The following is a 17,815-nucleotide window of genomic DNA, read 5'->3' as shown; positions in this document are numbered from 1 at the left end:
GTCATAAAAAATGAATATTAATAAAAGAAATCAAGCCACAATGTCTCACTTTTTTATAGATTTTCATTCAAAAATATTTATTTCTCTGCTGTGGAAGGACTTAGCCTACTTCGTGTTTTACAGATAATTTCTCCAGCCTTTGAAAAGATCCTCTCACAAAGGGACACTTGTTGCTGGCATGCAAAGATATTTTTTAGCAAGGAACATACAAATGAGGAAAGATTACTGCTCTCTCTTTCCAGTAAGTTAGGGGATCAGGAGTTCTGGGCAAAACGCAGAGTGGAGGTATTTTTTCACTTCCACTGTGGCATCAGCTGTAGCATTATGTATAATCTGGGTTTTACAGATACGATCATTAAAACGTTCCCATAAACTGTCCTGTCCTATCTATCTATCTATCTATCTATCTATCTATCTATCTATCTATCTATCTATCTATCTATCTATCTATCTATCTATCTATCTATCTATCTGTCACTGTATGTAGGTCTATACTCTGTCTGTCTCACTCTATCAGTCAATGTGTAAATTTAAATGTAAGCCTAAATATAACTAAACAACTCGCACTTTGAATGTCACTATATCACCAAATATCCGCTATCTCAAAATCAAACTCATCTCACAAAAACCCACGAGGTCAAGGTGCGTTGACTTCACTTTTATACTGATGTGCGATGTGTGTTCCCGACCCTGTCAATCAAACGCTGATTTGGCGGACCATGCCACCTGTTGAAACACTAGTGAAACACTTCGGTGTTTCATTTAGCCGTAGTCACGTGACATCAGTGTTTTGAATCGCGCTTCGGATCAGTGTTTCGAAACATCTGCGCTTCGGGATCTTGGCAAAGCTTCGGAACGTCAGTTTCACTTCAGCCATCCCTACCAAACTCAACTCTTTCTGTAAAAGAGAACCTGTTGTCTCAGGCTTTTATACAAGCTAATGAACGTTAACATGAGAGCTGGCCGGTTAGCTTACGTTACAAGGCTTGTAAACGTTGGCTGCGCTGTTTCTTACCTTGCTCTACGTTGACAGTTCCAGCTTCACCGTCACCACCTTTTTTTAAATATTTGTTTAGAAAATCTCTAAGGCCTCTGTTTTCTTCTTCTCTTTTCCTTCCTTTTCTGAGCACCGGACTTGTGCTGACCGGACATTTTGAGCGTACTGAACTTCAAATCTACTGAAAACATCAACTTTTGATAAGTGGCCAAACCATTTTTGTGTTGGGGGTGGGGGGGTTCTTGACCACTATTTCAAGGACAATTAGGAAGAAAACAAATAAAAAGCTTTTATGTAACTCAAATATTACATATTTTTTTCCACAAATAGGCCTATTTAAAAAAATGTTTTTTAATTATTCCATAATTTAATGAGGGCCCAGTTCTGGGCCCCCAGTTCTGGGCCCCCCCCCTACTGTGGGCCCGGGACAACAGACCCGTTTGTCCCCCCCTATCGGCGGGCGTGTGTATATGTGTATACATGTGTGTATATGTGTATATCTATATGTGTATATGTGTATACATGTGTGTATATGTGTATATCTATATGTGTGTATATGTGTATACATGTGTGTATATGTGTATACATGTGTGTATATGTGTATATCTATATGTGTGTATATGTGTATATCTATATGTGTGTATATGTGTATACATTTGTGTATATGTGTATATCTATATGTGTGTATATGATGATTGCAAGAGTTTGTAAGAAACAAAGTAAGAAACAGTGTGTAGAGTTTTACAGAATTGGAACCAAAGTGAAAAGCTGAAAAATGTGTTTGTACTTTTGGTGTCTTTGTTTAAGGGATGGTTAAAAAAGTTAATGTCGATAAACACTGACACCACTCAGGTCCTTCGTCTACGCCAACCCTCATCAGCAGCTGTCCTTTTTTTAACAAACACGACTTCTTTATCTCATCATCAGAGGAAACTTAGCAGCATCAGCTCTCTATCCAGTAATCAATGTCCTTTACACAAGTCTACAACCACAGAGACTGACGGGTCTTCATACACACATTATTCAGTGTGTGTGTGTGTCTGTGTTGGTGTGTGTCACTGTGTATGTGTGGGTGCGTGTGTGTGTGTGTATGTATGTCTCTGTGTGTGCGGGTGTGTGTGTGTGTGAGTGTGTGTGTGTGTGTGCATGTGTGTGTGTGTGTGTGTGTGTCTCTGTTTGTGTGTGTGCGCGTGTGTGTCTGTGCACATGGTCTACAATCTATGATTGTAAGTCACCGCCAATCATATTAAAAAACCCGCAAATGAGTTAATTGTCCAGATCGTCGCTTGGTTTTTGGTAGCTACATCCGGGCTACTGTAGCTCTTTTGGTTAGCCGCCTCAGAGCTAACAGAGCTAACAGCTAAAACACCTCTTTCAGAGGTGCTGTTAGAACTAATGTTTAGATTGGTGTCAGGTTAGCCACAGTGCTAACTACGGAGCTACATAAAAGATAACAGTATTCAACTGCTGACTGTTTGTTTGCTATGTTCAAACTGAGAAGCTAAAGTGGCTTCTTAATGTTTAGTGTCTCTTCACTCATCAGTCAGACTGCATTCAGCTGGATATTAACATCACTGGGGCTTAAAATTTGTCTTTCTGTGTGTGTGTGTGTGTGAAGTAGAAGTACACAGTAAGTCAGTAGTATACAGTTGGGTTGCATATTCCAGTTTTTTACATCTGTTTCCACCCTAAATCTTTACCTGTCGGCCTAACATGACTTTAGAAACCTCTCACTCAAACTACAGCCCCAACCTCCAAAACCAGCAGTTATTTCTCACACTATAACTCAGTTTTCATTTGCATGAAAACACTTTTTTTATTAATTATCAAATTACTATTCTCTGCCTAAGACACAAAAAAAGAAAATGGTAGAAGTACAGTTCCAGTGAAATGTTATCCCGTCAGCTCCTTCAAGGCCGTCAGATCGCCATGCCAACCCTTATCAGAAGCTGCTCTTTTTCTGTTTCTTAATCTCATCATCAGAGAAAAGTTTGCAGCATCAGCTCTCTATCCAGTAATCAATGTCCTTTACATGAGTCTAAAACCACAGAGGCTGACATGACTTCACACACACACACACACACACACAAACACACACACACACACACACACACACACACACACACACACACACACATTATTCAGAGAAGAGAGGAAACATCCAGAGATAAGAGAGGAAACACACACACACACACAAACACACACACAGACACACATACACAAAGACACACAGACACACACACACACACATAAACACATGCACACAGACCCCCTCCTGTGGGTTAGGATGCAGCCTGAAGCAGTGATCCCTATAATCACAAGCATCCACAACAACATCAAGAAAAGATCAACTAACTCAATATATATACAATATATATATTTCAGATATATATATATATATATATATATATATATATATATATATATATATATACACACACACAACATAATAATACAGACGATAAGGGACCATGTGCAACCTGTCAGGATCAAAGGTTCACGTCTAACATTCAAAACTTATTTTTCTCCGTAGTAGTATTTTGACTATATGCATATTAAGTGTGTTTGAGCTGAAAGCCGCGCTACTCTCTAAATAGTTACTTTAGAGTTTCTTAAATTACTCATTAAAGGAGCGCTCTAGATTTAATCATTACAGGGGGGGGTGGGGGGGGGAGACTCGCCCGCAGCTGGAGACGCTTCTGCTTGAGGCTGCTACATGTCATGGTGAGTGTTGATTGGCTGATACACATCTAACATGTAGCCAACAAGATAGTGTTGTGGGCGGGACATGAAGGGAGACTCAGTGGTGAGTGTTGATTGGCTGATACACATCTAACATGTAGCCAACCAGATAGTGATGTGGGAGGGACATGAAGGGAGACTCAGTGGTGAGTGTTGATTGGCTGATACACATCTAACATGTAGCCAACCAGATAGTGTTGTGGGAGGGACATGAAGGGAGACTCAGTGGTGAGTGTTGATTGGCTGATACTCGTCTAACATGTAGCCAACCAGATAGTGTTGTGGGAGGGACATGAAGGGAGACTCAGTGGTGAGTGTTGATTGGCTGATACTCGTCTAACATGTAGCCAACCAGATAGAGTTGTGGGCGGGACATGAAGTGAGATTCAGTGGTGAGGTAAACAGGAGAAGAGGGAGAGACTCAGAGCTGTAGCTGAGACAAAGTAGATCACCTTTTATTTCATTAACTTTATAATAAAACACAGATACAGATCGGTCAGAGTAACGCTTATCAGTTAAATTTTCTAAGCACAAACGGTAATTTGGAAAAACAGAAAAATGGGTTCCAATAATCAATTTTCTTTTTGTTTTGGTCCAAATGCAGTTAATGAGCTGCTTATTCCGCAAAGTAGAGGAAGAGAATACCATGGCAGTATTGAATAATTGGAGTTTAGACGCAATTTTGTAATTTTCTCAATTTCTGATCCTTGAAAATTGGAAAAACTGTTTAAAGATCCAATTTTTTAATTTGTCAAGGCGGAAAAATGAAAAATTTGATATTTGAACCCATTTTTCTGTTTTACCAAATGTCCGTTTGTGCTTAGAAAATTGGGGATAAAGACACATTCTAACTCTCTAATCTCTCAATCTGGTCTCATCATGTCTATCATTCTGGGTTTGAGAACTGCTGCTTGTTGTTGGTGTTGGGATCTTCTTTTTGGGTTTCGATATTTACATTTTAATGTTCTTTTATTCAGCACTTTGGTCAGATTAATGTGTGTTTAAATGTTCTCTAGAAATCAACTAGAAATCAAGCCGTAGATCAAGTTTATAACACTGACAACACTGCAAGATACAACTATTATAAATGCATTAAAGTTCATATTCCTTCATATATAATTTACAACATCACATAATCAAAATAACACATCTGAAACACACACACACACACACGCAGACACACAGACACACACACACATGCAGGTAAAATGATAGTAGGTGACAGTAATGTTAAAAAGTGAATTTCCAACTATTAAACCAATGTCCCCTAACAGAGTTGCTCCCCCCCCACCCCACCCTGCAGCCTGAAGCAGTGATCCCTATAATCACACACATCCACAACATCAAGAAAAGATCAACTAACTCAATATATATACAATATATCATCTATATATCTATATATATATCTATATATATATATATATATATATATATATATATATATATATTTACATATAACATAATAATAATACAGACGGTAAGGGAACATCTGCATCCTGTCAGGATCAAAGGTTACCTTCTAACATTCAAAACTTATGTTATATTATTATAATAATAATCATTGGGTATTTATGTCTTATGTCCAATCATTTCTGTTTGTTGTTTCTGTAATCTCTCTCTCTGTTTTTTGTGTTCTGGTTTAAATGTTTTCTCTGCATGCATGTGTCCCATCCCTTGTTTTAACGCCAGTGTATACCAGGCTGTATTAAAGCCAGTGTATACCAGGCTGTATTAAAGCCAGTGTATACCAGGCTGTATTAACGCCAGTGTATACCAGGCTGTATTAACGCCAGTGTATACCAGGCTGTATTAACGCCAGTGTATACCAGGCTGTATTAAAGCCAGTGTATACCAGGCTGTATTAAAGCCAATGATGAAATGATCATATATTCATATTAAGTGTGTGTGTGAGCTGAAAGCTGCGCTCCTCTCCGTGTCCTCAGGTTCACAGCGACTACAGCAGCACAGAGCATCAGCAGCAGGACACTGAGCACTGAGCATCGCACTTTGAAGAAGGTGGAGTAAATCCCAAAGGGCTCAAAGTACACTAACACAGTTCTCTCTGTTGACACACACTGAAAATCACTTGGGTTAGAAAGTACACACCAGTACTCCCCTGCGTCTCCCACTGAGATATTAGAGATAACCAGGCTCCCATTACCATAGTCCCAGCTCACTCTGCTCATGCTCTGATCAGACGTTACACTAAAGATTCTTCCCTCTGTTCGGTTCGACTTGATAAACCAACCATGCCACTTATCCTTTCTCCAATCTCTGCATCTGAGAGTGACTTCTTCTCCCTCTGAGAAGAGTTCTACAGCAGGGGGGCCAAATTTGGGGCACACCACCAGATAATACTGTTGCTCTCTTCTAGAGGCTTCACAGGAGTACACACCTGAGTGATTTAACATTAGAGATGAAAACACCAGCGAGTAGTTTTGGTCTACTGAAGGATCAGTCTGGTTGTGTAGTTCAGGGCCAAAGATCCGATTAGTCCAACGTGGGGGCTGTTCATCAGTGGAGTCAGTGATAGAGCACGGCAACACAGCGGTCTCTCCCACTGAGCCGTAGATTATCTCAAACGGTACCAACCCTAGAGTGGAACTGCTAACACACTGCTGTTGGTTCATCACCAGACAGTTGTACTCTATAAAGTCTGTTATTCTGACGTTGAAAACCTGAAGAGTTGATGTGTTTGTCACCACTTGGTATCTTCCTCTAACATTGTCCATCACTGATGCCATATTGTCCCCAAAAACTCTGCTCCATGTTTCTTGCTCATATCTAGAGTCCAGTTTGAGCCACTGGATATCCAGATTATCAGCTGCTCCCCAACATGGCAGGTCCCCTGTTTCTCCAAGTCTCACTGCATAACCACTATATTTCCCATCTATTGAAGTAGTACAAACAGTAATAGTGAAGTTGTTGTCATGCGTCACGTTGCCCTCAGTCCAACACTCCTCTCGGTACCGGCCGGAGTCTGAATGGGTCAGGTTGAGGATGGTGTAAGAAGAAGTATTCACCGAGCTGACAAGTCGTTGTTTCAGGTCTTCAGGTACTGAGGAGCTGTTGGACCAGAGGTCAGAGGTGTTCCACAGGACAAGCTTCTCCTCACCAACAGATCTGGAGATCAGGCAGGAGTTGGTGTTCTCGGGGAGCTTGAAGGTGTAAGACTCTCCTTCCTCTCGGATGATGATCGGTTCTGTAGCATGGATGTTGTTGATGAGAGCAAACAGCAGGAAGGAGAGCTCTGTGACTGCAGCCATTCTGCTCCGAGGTGACAAACACTGACACCACTCAGCTCATATACGCTCTACACCAACCCTCATCAGCAGCTGCTCTTCATCTGTTAACAAGCATGACTTCTTTATCTCAGCATGAGAGGAAACGTTGCAGCATGTGTGTACATGTGTATATGTGTATACATGTGTTTATGTGTATGCATGTATGTACTGTATATGTGTATGCATGTATGTATATGTGTATGCATGTATGTACTGTATATGTGTATGCATGTGTGTATATGTGTATGCATGTGTATATGTGTATGCATGTATGTACTGTATATGTGTATGCATGTGTGTATATGTGTATGCATGTGAATATGTGTATGCATGTATGTACTGCATATGTGTATGCATGTGTGTATATGTGTATGCATGTGTGTATATGTGTATGCATGTATGTATATGTGTATGCATGTATGTACTGTATATATGTATGCATGTGTGTATATGTGTATACAAGTGTATATGTGTATGCATGTGTGTATATGTGTATGCATGTGTATATGTGTATGCATGTATGTATATGTGTATACATGTGTGTATATGTGTATATTTATGTGTATATGAGGATTGCAAGAGTTTGTATTCTTGAAAAAAGTGTGTGTAGAGTTTTACAGAAGTGGAACCAAAGTGAAAAGCTGAAAACGTGTTTGTACTTTTGGTGTCTTTGTTTAAGGGATGGTTAAAAAAGTTAATGTCGATAAACGCTGACACCACTCAGCTCCTTCGTCTACGCCAACCCTCATCAGCAGCTGATCTTTATCTGGAATCACACACGACTTCTTTATCTCAGCATCAGAGGAAACGTTGCAGCCTCAGCTCTCTATCTAGTAATCAATGTCCTTTACACAAGTCTACAACCACAGAGGCTGATGGGTCTTCATACACACATTATTCAGAGTGTGTGTCTGTGTGTGTGTCTGTGTTGGTGTGTGTCACTATGTATATGTGGGTGAGTGTGTGTGTGTACGTGTGTGTGTTTGTGTGTGTGTCTGTGTTGGTGTATGTCTCTGTGTGTGGGGGTGTGTGTGTGTGTGAGAGTGTGTGTGTGTGTGTGTGGGGTGCGTGTGTGTGTGTATGCGTGTGTGTGTCTTTGTGTCTCTGTTTGTGTGTGTGTGTGCGTGTCTGTGTGTGTGTGTCTGTCTCTGTTTGTGTGTGTCTGTGTGTGTGTCTGTGTGTGTGTGCGTGTGTGTCTTTGTGTGTGTGTCTCTGTTTGTGTGTGTGTGTGTGTGTCTATGTGTGTGTCTGTGTCTGTGTGTGTGTCTCTGTCTCTGTGTGTGTCTGTGTCTGTCTGTGTGCACGTGCGTGTGTGTCTGTCTGTGTGTGTGTGTGTGTGTAAGTCTGTGTGTGTCTGTCTGTGTGTGTGTGTGTGTATATATGTGTGTGTGTGTGTGTGTGTCTGTGTCTGTGTGTGTGTCTGTGTTTTTACGCTTTTAATAAAACATGATTTATAAACAATAACATCTAAGAGCGGTGTTGTTACTTTAGGATAATTTCACTTAAACAAAACATGATGTGTTATTTTTTTGACATAAAACCAGTTTCCACAGACAATTCCCTAAAACAATTCCCTTAATTTTGTTTTATTAAAGTTAAAATGTATTTATTTAGTTCATGAATATTGATTACATCTGTCAATGATTTCTAAATGATTGGAAAAAATAATTAAACCTGTTTCATTTCTTAATTATACAAATAAAAAACAATTACCCAGATTGATAATCTTTGATTTCCAGGATTTCTAATCGATGTCAGTGTAGGTCCTGCTGTTGCAAATCATCCACGCAATCACTCAAATTACAGTGTTTCCCACCCAGTGGATTTAAATATATTAGTATTGTAAAATAAGTCAAATATTTCTAAAAGCGGTACAAACATATGTTTTGTATTTGGTTACCTGATTATACATAAAAAGACTGATTTTGTTTACGTTGCGTCCGTTCGATACATTTTAATCGGCGCTCTGTTGATAAGCCTGTGTGTGGCTAGCTAGCAGCTAGCTAGTTACGCAGTAGCGGCAGTTTGGCGTCCGGGCAGCTAGTGAATCATCGTACCAATGCCTTAGAAAACATTTCGTCTTCGCCTCCCCTCAGATGATAAGAATGATGTCCATTGATTCCAGTGGATAACATTCATTAGAATAACCGCAAAACACCGATGTCAGACTGTTTTTTGTCGGCCCCGGCCACATTTTCCGTTTTTGGCCGAGCTAGCTAACCAGCTAGCATAGCTGCTAGTTAGCCTGTTAGCAACGCCTATGATGGGGAGCGGATCGATAACGGAAGGTAGGCCACACATTTCGGTTATATTGCTTCTTTTATACCGTTTAAATCAAACGTTACGAATGTATATACGATTGTAAGTCAACGCCAATCATATTAAAAAACCCCGCAAATGACTTAATTGTCCAGATCGTCGCTTGGTTTTTGGTAGCTACATCCGGGCTACTGTAGCTCTTTTGGTTAGCCGCCTCAGAGCTAACAGAGCTAACAGCTAAAACACCTCTTTCAGAGGTGCTGTTAGAACTAACGTTTAGATTGGTGTCAGGTTAGCCACAGTGCTAACTACGGAGCTACATAAAAGATAACAGTATTCAACTGCTGACTCTTTGTTTGCTATGTTCAAACTGAGAAGCTAAAGTGGCTTCTTAACGTTTAGTGTCTCTTCACTCATCAGTCAGACTGCATTCAGCTGGATATTAACATCACTGGGACTTAAAATGAGTGTGTCTGTTTGTGTGTGTGCCTTTGTTAATGTGTGTGTGTGTGTGTGTGTGTGTCTGTCTTTGTTAATGTGTGTCTTTCTTAATGTGTGTCTTTGATTGTGTGTGTGTCTTTGATTGTGTGTGTGTGTTTGTGTGTTTGTATGTGTCTCTGTGTGTCTTTTGTGTGTGTGTTTGTCTGTTGTGTTTATTTGTATGTATCTCTGTATGTGTCTGTTTGTGTGTGTGTTTGTCTGTTTGTGTTTGTGTCTTTGTTAATGTGTGTTTGTGTGTCTATTTGTGTGTGTCAGTGTCTCTTTCTTAATGCGTTTGTGTGTGTGTGTCTGTCTTTGAGTGTGTGTGTGTGTGTGTGTTTCTGTGTGTGTCTGTCTCTCTGTTTTTGTGTGTGTGTCTTTGTTAATGTGTGTGTCTGTGTCTCTGTGTGTGTGTGTATTGTGTGTGTCTCAGACTGTAATCAGTTGGATATGAACATTACTGGGGTTTAAAATGACCCCCATTGAAAGGAAAAGCAGCCAATCAGAATCTGTAAAGTAACTGAAGCTGTCAGATAAAAAGCACTGAAGTACCAAAGTACAGTAGAATCAAGTATCAGAAACTGAGGAGGACATGTAGTTGGATGCTCTCCTCCTCTCCTACTTAAACACCTAAAGAATCTCCCTTCTCTCTCTCTCCTTGACCCTGTCTTTCACTGGTTGAAGCCTGAACATATTGTAAACAAATTAATAACATAAGTAATTCCACCGCTGGGACTGTTGAGCTCTGTTTCAGACTGATACCTCCGATTCAGGCTGGTCCTCATCCTCAACACAGGCTGTTTTCACTCAGAAAATACTTTTCAATACTCATCTGGATTGAAGCAGCAAACATTCAGTGTAAGAGTAAAAAAAATGACATAACATTATTTATAATGAGTTTATTTGATTCACAGCTGCTACATATGGTGTTTTGACCTCGACAACCCAACTGCATTTTACCGCAAACTTGCGACTAGTTAACTTTCTAAAGCGGGCGCAATCGCTTGTTTGCTAAGAGTCGGGTAGGGACTCCAACGCTAACACACTGACAACTTGTATTCAGAATCAAAAATATTTTTATAACACTTTTTAATGTGTGATTGTATAAAGGTGTTCACGAGATAGATACCAACCTTTGGAGAATTTTGCCAGCCGTCTTCTCTCCTTATGGAGACAGAAACTGTGTGTGTGTGTGTCTGTCTGTCTGTCTGTCTGTCTGTCTGTCTGTCAGTGACTGATCTTTAATTTTACCTGCGAAGAGCATTGTACGGAACCACCCGTGTTTATATTTGGGCAGTTTGCTTGAAAGAAACTCAAACTTCTGATACAGAAACTTAGACAAGATGACCCGAGGAACAGCAGGCGGCTTCAACTAATTTTAAAATATAAATAAACATAAATAGAACTGTCAATCACGTTCTATGGACAAATTATGCAATTCGAACTCTATAAAAGCAACAAAAGCGTTTGATAATGGCTTGAAGTAAATGACAAAAGTCTTCTTCTTTTTAAAAGCGAAGAGAAAAAACTGTCAAAAGCGACAAAAACTTGTCAACAGGCGCTTTAATCTCCCAAAACCTCCTTTAATACACTTGTAGAGACAATATATCATGAGACATTTCTACAAACTGGTTGTTTTCTAAGAAGAATGACATCACACGTCAGTCAGTCTGATGTTTATTTGGGATGCCGCCCAGGCCACGTTTGCGTCACATCGCCAGCCGCTCTGAACGCCAGAAACACGGAACAGCTTTTAGGCGTCCTTTCTTAAGAATAGAATACGATTTTCACTTAAAAAAAAAAAAATGCAATTTCCCTAATCATTTTATGTCACTTTGTGGGTTTTTGCATCTCTTTGAAGTCTTGTTGTGACACACACACACACACACACACATACAGAAACAGACACACACAAAATCAAAGCCACAGACAGACGCACACACATACAGAAACACACAGACACACACACACAGACACACACACACACACACACACACACACATACAGAAACAGACACACACACACAGAGACACAGACAGACAGACACACACACACACACACACACTCACTTTCTTAAGAATAGACTACGTTTTTCACTTTAAAAATCCAGTTTCCCTAATCATTTTATGTCACTTTGAGGGTTTTTGCATCTCTTTGAAGTCTTGTGTGTCTCTTTTTGGTTATTTGTGTTTCTTTTGGGATAAGTTTTTGGGTCTCTGTGGTCATTTGGCGTCTCTTTGTGCTAGTTTTGCTTCCTTTTTCACTTCACGTTGGACCGTTAATATTTCCATATCTGGGTCTAAAACTTTGGAAAAGCTAGAGCAGATGATCCATAATATGCAGAAAGCTTAAAGACAAAACTTAAAGCTGAAGAAGTCCAACAACAATCATTAGATCGGAGTAAAGTCTTTAAGTTACAGTCATTCATTCGGCAGGTAAAGCTGATAACCCCTGCAGACAGTCATCTGCACATTAACAACTAGGAACGTGTCCTTTCACTGGTCTTTCATATCCACTTGTGTTTATTAGGCTACATGTTTCTTCTGTGTGTGTGTGTGAGAGAGACAACTGTCTGTCTGTGTGTCTGTCTGTCTGTGCGTGTGTGTATCTCTCTCTGTGTGTGTGTGTGTGTGTGTGTGTGTGTGTGTGTGTGTGTGTGTGTGTGTGTGTGTGTGTGTGTGTGTGTGTGTGTGTGTGTGTGTGTCTGGCTGTGTGTCTATCTGTGTGTGTTTTAACTTGTCTTTCCTATCCTTTTGTGTTTTGTTTATTAGGCAACATGTTTATTCATCTCTCTCTCTCTCTCTCTCTCTCTCTCTCTCTCTCTCTCTCTCTCTCAGCCTAGACTCTGCATGGCGAAGGACTGGCAGCGGTGGGAGTGAGCAGCCAATCAGCCGAGGACCCCCGGTAGCAGCATGGCGTCCCGTCAGAGGAACTCGGTCCGGATCCTGTCGAGCCGGGAGCGCGGCTCCCAGACCTTTGGCTCCCAGAGGCTGCTGCAGCTGCTGGTGGAGGAGAAGGTCCGCTGGATGAAATGGCAGAGTCAGGTGAGAGACACACACACACACACACACACACACACACACACACACACACACACACACAGTCAGGTGAGAGACACACACACACACACAGTCACACACACACACAGAGGTGAGACAGCCACCTGGATCCTTAAAAGCTCGGCCCAACAAGGCCCGAGTCCGACAGAATTCGGCCAGAGCCTGACAAGTACATTTTGATTGACTGCTTTTAAGAAGCCCAAACCCGTTTACAGCCCCACATTATTCAAATGTGGGGCTGTAAACGGACACGCACAGACACACACACACACACACACTGAGACACACACACACACTGACACACACACACACACACAGTCACAGTCACAACACACAGACACACACACACACAGTCACACACAGTCACAGTCACAACACACACACACACACACACACAGCTCTTTTACCTTTTGTCAAGAATGAGTCTTTTCTACGTGTTTTAACATCATTTATTCGTGTCTAACGTCGGCGATCGGCCACGTGGAAGTTGGAACAAAGAAATAAAAGAAGTCCTCCAGAGACCAGCCTCCGTTTCTCCTCCTCAGCATCAGCTGACCGCTCATTTACCGCTCCACCCGGCGCCCGAGCCCGAGGGTTGGCTACTGAAACCCGGTTCTTAGGCAACCGGTATGGACCGGACCGGATTAGAACGCAAATTTCGGTTTCCTCATTTCGGTTCCACTTAATGTGTGGACTGACATTTTTTCCCTCTGTCATTCCGAAACGGATGTGAAAATATGACCCTTTCTCTTTCTTATTATATGTTTAAGTACTTTTTAAAAACGTTAATATATTGTTAAATTTAAATAATTTCAATTGTTTTAAAAACTCTATAAAAGAGGCATTCTTTGCTGTCATTTTTCAGTTTTTCAAGAATCGGTTTAGGAATTAGAATCGTAAAAATCCAAACGATACCCTACCGAGTGCGTGTAAAATGATAGAAATTAAGACCAAAGATCTTCTGCTCTAATCCTTTAATCAATTTATGGATTCACGCTCCAATACTATCCATGCAAAGTGAAAAATGTCAGTACATATCGTCTGTAAGACTCAGCTTTACTTTAGATTTCCACTTCATGTTTGTTCTTTTTATAAAAACAGTAGTTTGTTTTTAATTTATCCCTCCTGTTGTCCTCTAATTTGATCCATTTTCAAAAAGTTTCTATATCAGAAATTTGGGTTTCTCTCAACCAAATTGTCAAAAAATAATGCTGGATGGTTCCCTGCAGCGCTCTACACAAGTAAAATACATGATCAGTTCACTACTTTCATTGAATTTGGGTGTTTTAGTCAAAATAACTTTGCGTTTTGAAGAAGAAAATTGATAAATGAACTTTGGAAAAAGTGACAAAAAGTCGGGAAAAAACAACAAAAATGTTGAAAGGCGCAGAAAATATTTACAAAGACATCATAAAAAGTGATAAAAAACTTAGAAAAAAAAGCAAAAAGTCTCCTACGTTTTTAAAGGGTGATAGAATGATTATTTCGGGTATTTCACACTGTTCCTTATGGTCTCCTAATGGGGTATGTAACATTGGTTGGGCTGAAAATGGCCTGGTTGATATTTTATTGGCCCTTATGCATCCCTGTGTTTTGGCCCTATTTGTAACAAGAGCTTTTTTCCAAATATGGTATGGTCATGAATATTTAGATGAGCTGCGCGGTGATTGGTTGAGCGACTTGCCATACGCAGACATTAGAGACGCGTGCTGATTGGTTGAGCGAATCCCCAATACACACTCACTAGAGACACGACAGAATCTCATATTCCAAACACTGCAATGTTTCATTACCAAATTCACTTCTGAGACTTTTTTTAAGCGAGAAATCAACTATATAAAGCTCAAATATGGGCCGTTTTACAAAAATTTATGGCTAATTGCAAATTTGGTAAGACGTGTCAGACTTTAGGAGCTCCACACAGTCTGACGAGAAAGCGGCAGCCTGCTGGGCTCCATACCGACAGCATAAAGTCACCCTTGTGGATACGCATACGCGGGGCTCTGCGGCCAGCTGCCGGCATAACTATATCTATAAATAATACATTTCACGGTTTTGAATGTCCCAATGTCTTATAAAGCTAACCGTTGTGTCCGATTTGATTTTAAGGCATTTTTATGAACGCGAGGCGTCTTTGTAGGACCAGCAGCTGCTTGCTATATGTCCCATTCATTACAATGGGGAAATACCGCAGCTAGCTAGCTACATTGTCGTCATAACTAAATTATATTTACAGTTTGAATTTCGTCACGCCACTTATACAACACATTCCCCAATGTCTTATAAAGCTAACCGTTGTGTCCGATTTGATTTTAAGGCATTTTTATGAACGCGAGGCGTCTTTGTAGGACGAGCAGCTGCTTGCTATATGTCCCATTCATTACAATGGGGAAATATCGCAGCTTGCTCACTTTCGCATAACTAAAGTATATTTACAGTTTGAATTTCGTCACAGCATGAATATTACAGGTTCCTCAAGGTCTTACAAAGCTTAGCTAACACTTGTCCGATTTCGGATTTCAATTGAATGTATTTTTGTGAATGTCAGAGTTAGGAGGAGGCTAGCTAGCTCTCATTGATGGACTCCATCTCACCGCGGCTCTATCAATGAGACTTCGCGGACAAGAGGCGTTTATTTCCCGATTGTTTGTTTAAATAACTCAACACACATACCCATTATAAGATTAACTGGAACCTGCGGGCTGCGGTAAAAGATTGGGCGTATCAGCTCGCTGACACTGCGGTCAGGGTGGCGATGTAGCAACCCAGGCAGCACCAACACCGGCACTAAACTCCGACACACAGTCGGAGAAAATTTGCAATTAGCCATCCATTTTCGTAAAGCGGCCCATATTTGAGCTTTATATGGTTGATTTCTCGCATGAAAAAGTTTCAGAAGTGAATTTTGTAATGGAATAGCAGAGATCTGCATGACCTAGCTAGATTCAGAAGACTACCTGATCTCAGGTCAGTTGTGTAGCCTATGTAAATGTTCTACCTGATCTCAGGTCAGTTGTGTAGCCTATGTAAATGTTGTACCTGATCTCAGGTCAGTTGTGTAGTATGTAAATGTTCTACCTGATCTCAGGTCAGTTGTGTAGTATGTAAACTACCTGATCTCAGGTCAGTTGTGTAGCCTATGTTAAATGTTCTACCTGATCTCAGGTCAGTTGTGTAGCCTATGTAAATGTACTACCTGATCTCAGGTCAGTTGTGTAGCCTATGTAAATGTACTACCTGATCTCAGGTCAGTTGTGTAGTATGTAAATGTTCTACCTGATCTCAGGTCAGTTGTGTAGTATGTAAATGTACTACCTGATCTCAGGTCAGTTGTGTAGTATGTAAATGTACTACCTGATCTCAGGTCAGTTGTGTAGTATGTAAATGTACTACCTGATCTCAGGTCAGTTGTGTAGTATGTAAATGTACTACCTGATCTCAGGTCAGTTGTGTAGCCTACGTAAATGTTGGGGCGTGACTGTTCTCTTAAGGTTCCAGATTTTGAGACGCTTGCGTAAGCAACTCAGCTTTGTTGGGATTCGCCCGTTTTCAGCGGCAGTTTCAAAATATGAGATTTTCATAGTAAAGGGGTGTCAGTGGGACTTTGAGCTTCTATGTATGTCCTATTTACCCACCGAACTGTCGTTATTCAACTATGACAGGGTAAAATCGGTTTTGCATTCTATCACCCCTTTAACATTAAATTTTGACCCAGAAAAACAAAACGTTGCCTGGTCGACGGGACGACGACAACAAGGGTTAAATGTGTGGAAGAGCTCAGGAGTAAAACTGTCAGATCATGTTTTAGCTGCTGGTTGTGTCGCTATAAATATAACTGTGTTAAATAGACATTAATGATGTCGTCTCAGGCTGCTGAATTGAAATGGTATCGATTCGTGACAGACTTTAAGATATCAGTGAATATCTTATTCACACCCCGAGTGTGAAAACAGCAGCCAGACGTCTGCTTACTTCACTCAGGATTTGTTTATTCTAATATTCATTCAAATGGTAAGTTGTTTTCCTGCACGTGAGATAAGGAGGAGTAATGTTAAAGGCCAGTTGAAACGAACACCGAAGCGCACCGTCAACATCTGTAGTCTTCAAATCCTAGGCTGAGTCCTAAACCACGTTTGGAAAGAGCGAACAAAACCATGAAAGCCACTTAAAACCTATAATGCAATTGTGAACTTAGGATCAGCCCCAACGCCAACCCCAGAAAGCGGATATTGACTTACTGGTTCACGCCAAACCCTTCACCAGTATCGATCACCCAGCACCTATACCTGAATCGAGCTACACCAAACCAGCACCATATCCAAGCCCTTCAACCCGTTCAATTAACCGAATACCCCCTCATCCTAACAGGTTGCCCCGGGTTCACCAGGTGACCTGGAGCCTGCTGTGGGTGTTATTGGTGGGACTCACACGTGGGCAACAGGGGGGAAAGAGCGGAGCAGGAGGGGGGGGGGGGGATGCTAAGGATGACTTGATACGCCTCCGTCCATGCCACATCTGTCGGATCCCTAGGGCTGCCACCAACAACACCTAATCGCGGATTAGCCATTTGGCCCGGCAGACCACACACAGAATAATCGAAAACAAGATTTAGCCCATTACTTTCTGCAGAAACCTATTCCTCTCTGGCGAAAGTAGCCACAGACCAGCATTGGGAGTACCACAGTGTATGGTTTATTTATACTAGTTGAACTTTTTTAGTCTACAATACCATCACCACAAGAAATCGCGTTTAACACCACCTGATTCACATTGATCAGCCAATCGTCATTTATATTTTTTTCCATAATCGAGCAGCCCTAGTAGCGAGGAGTTTGTCCTCTTTGATTTCTTCCAGTAGCTGTAACATTGCCTGGCTGCTTAATCTGTAACGCTTAATGATTAAGTGTTCACTCGACTGAAAGAGTGATCCTTGTGGCAGCTCGTCTCCTTGGCCTGTGTCTCCGTCTTGCTCTGATTACTGCCGCCATTTCACC

General features: G+C 41.0%; 1 protein-coding gene across 1 annotated transcript in view; it reads left to right on the top strand.

The window, feature by feature from the left end:
* Nucleotides 1-9,009: 9,009 nt before the first annotated feature.
* Nucleotides 9,010-17,815, top strand: part of ambra1b (autophagy/beclin-1 regulator 1b) — a 43,904-nt gene continuing 35,098 nt past the window's right edge. The window contains exons 1-2 of the mRNA XM_039808077.1: nt 9,010-9,311; nt 12,600-12,806. Of these exons, the coding sequence (XP_039664011.1) occupies nt 12,675-12,806 (132 nt within the window). The 5' untranslated portion in view covers nt 9,010-9,311; nt 12,600-12,674. The remainder of the gene's footprint in view (nt 9,312-12,599; nt 12,807-17,815) is intronic.

This window comes from Perca fluviatilis, chromosome 8, assembly GCF_010015445.1.
Source record: "Perca fluviatilis chromosome 8, GENO_Pfluv_1.0, whole genome shotgun sequence".
Lineage (NCBI taxonomy): Eukaryota > Metazoa > Chordata > Actinopteri > Perciformes > Percidae > Perca > Perca fluviatilis.
This window is presented reverse-complemented; position numbering and strand designations above follow the sequence as displayed.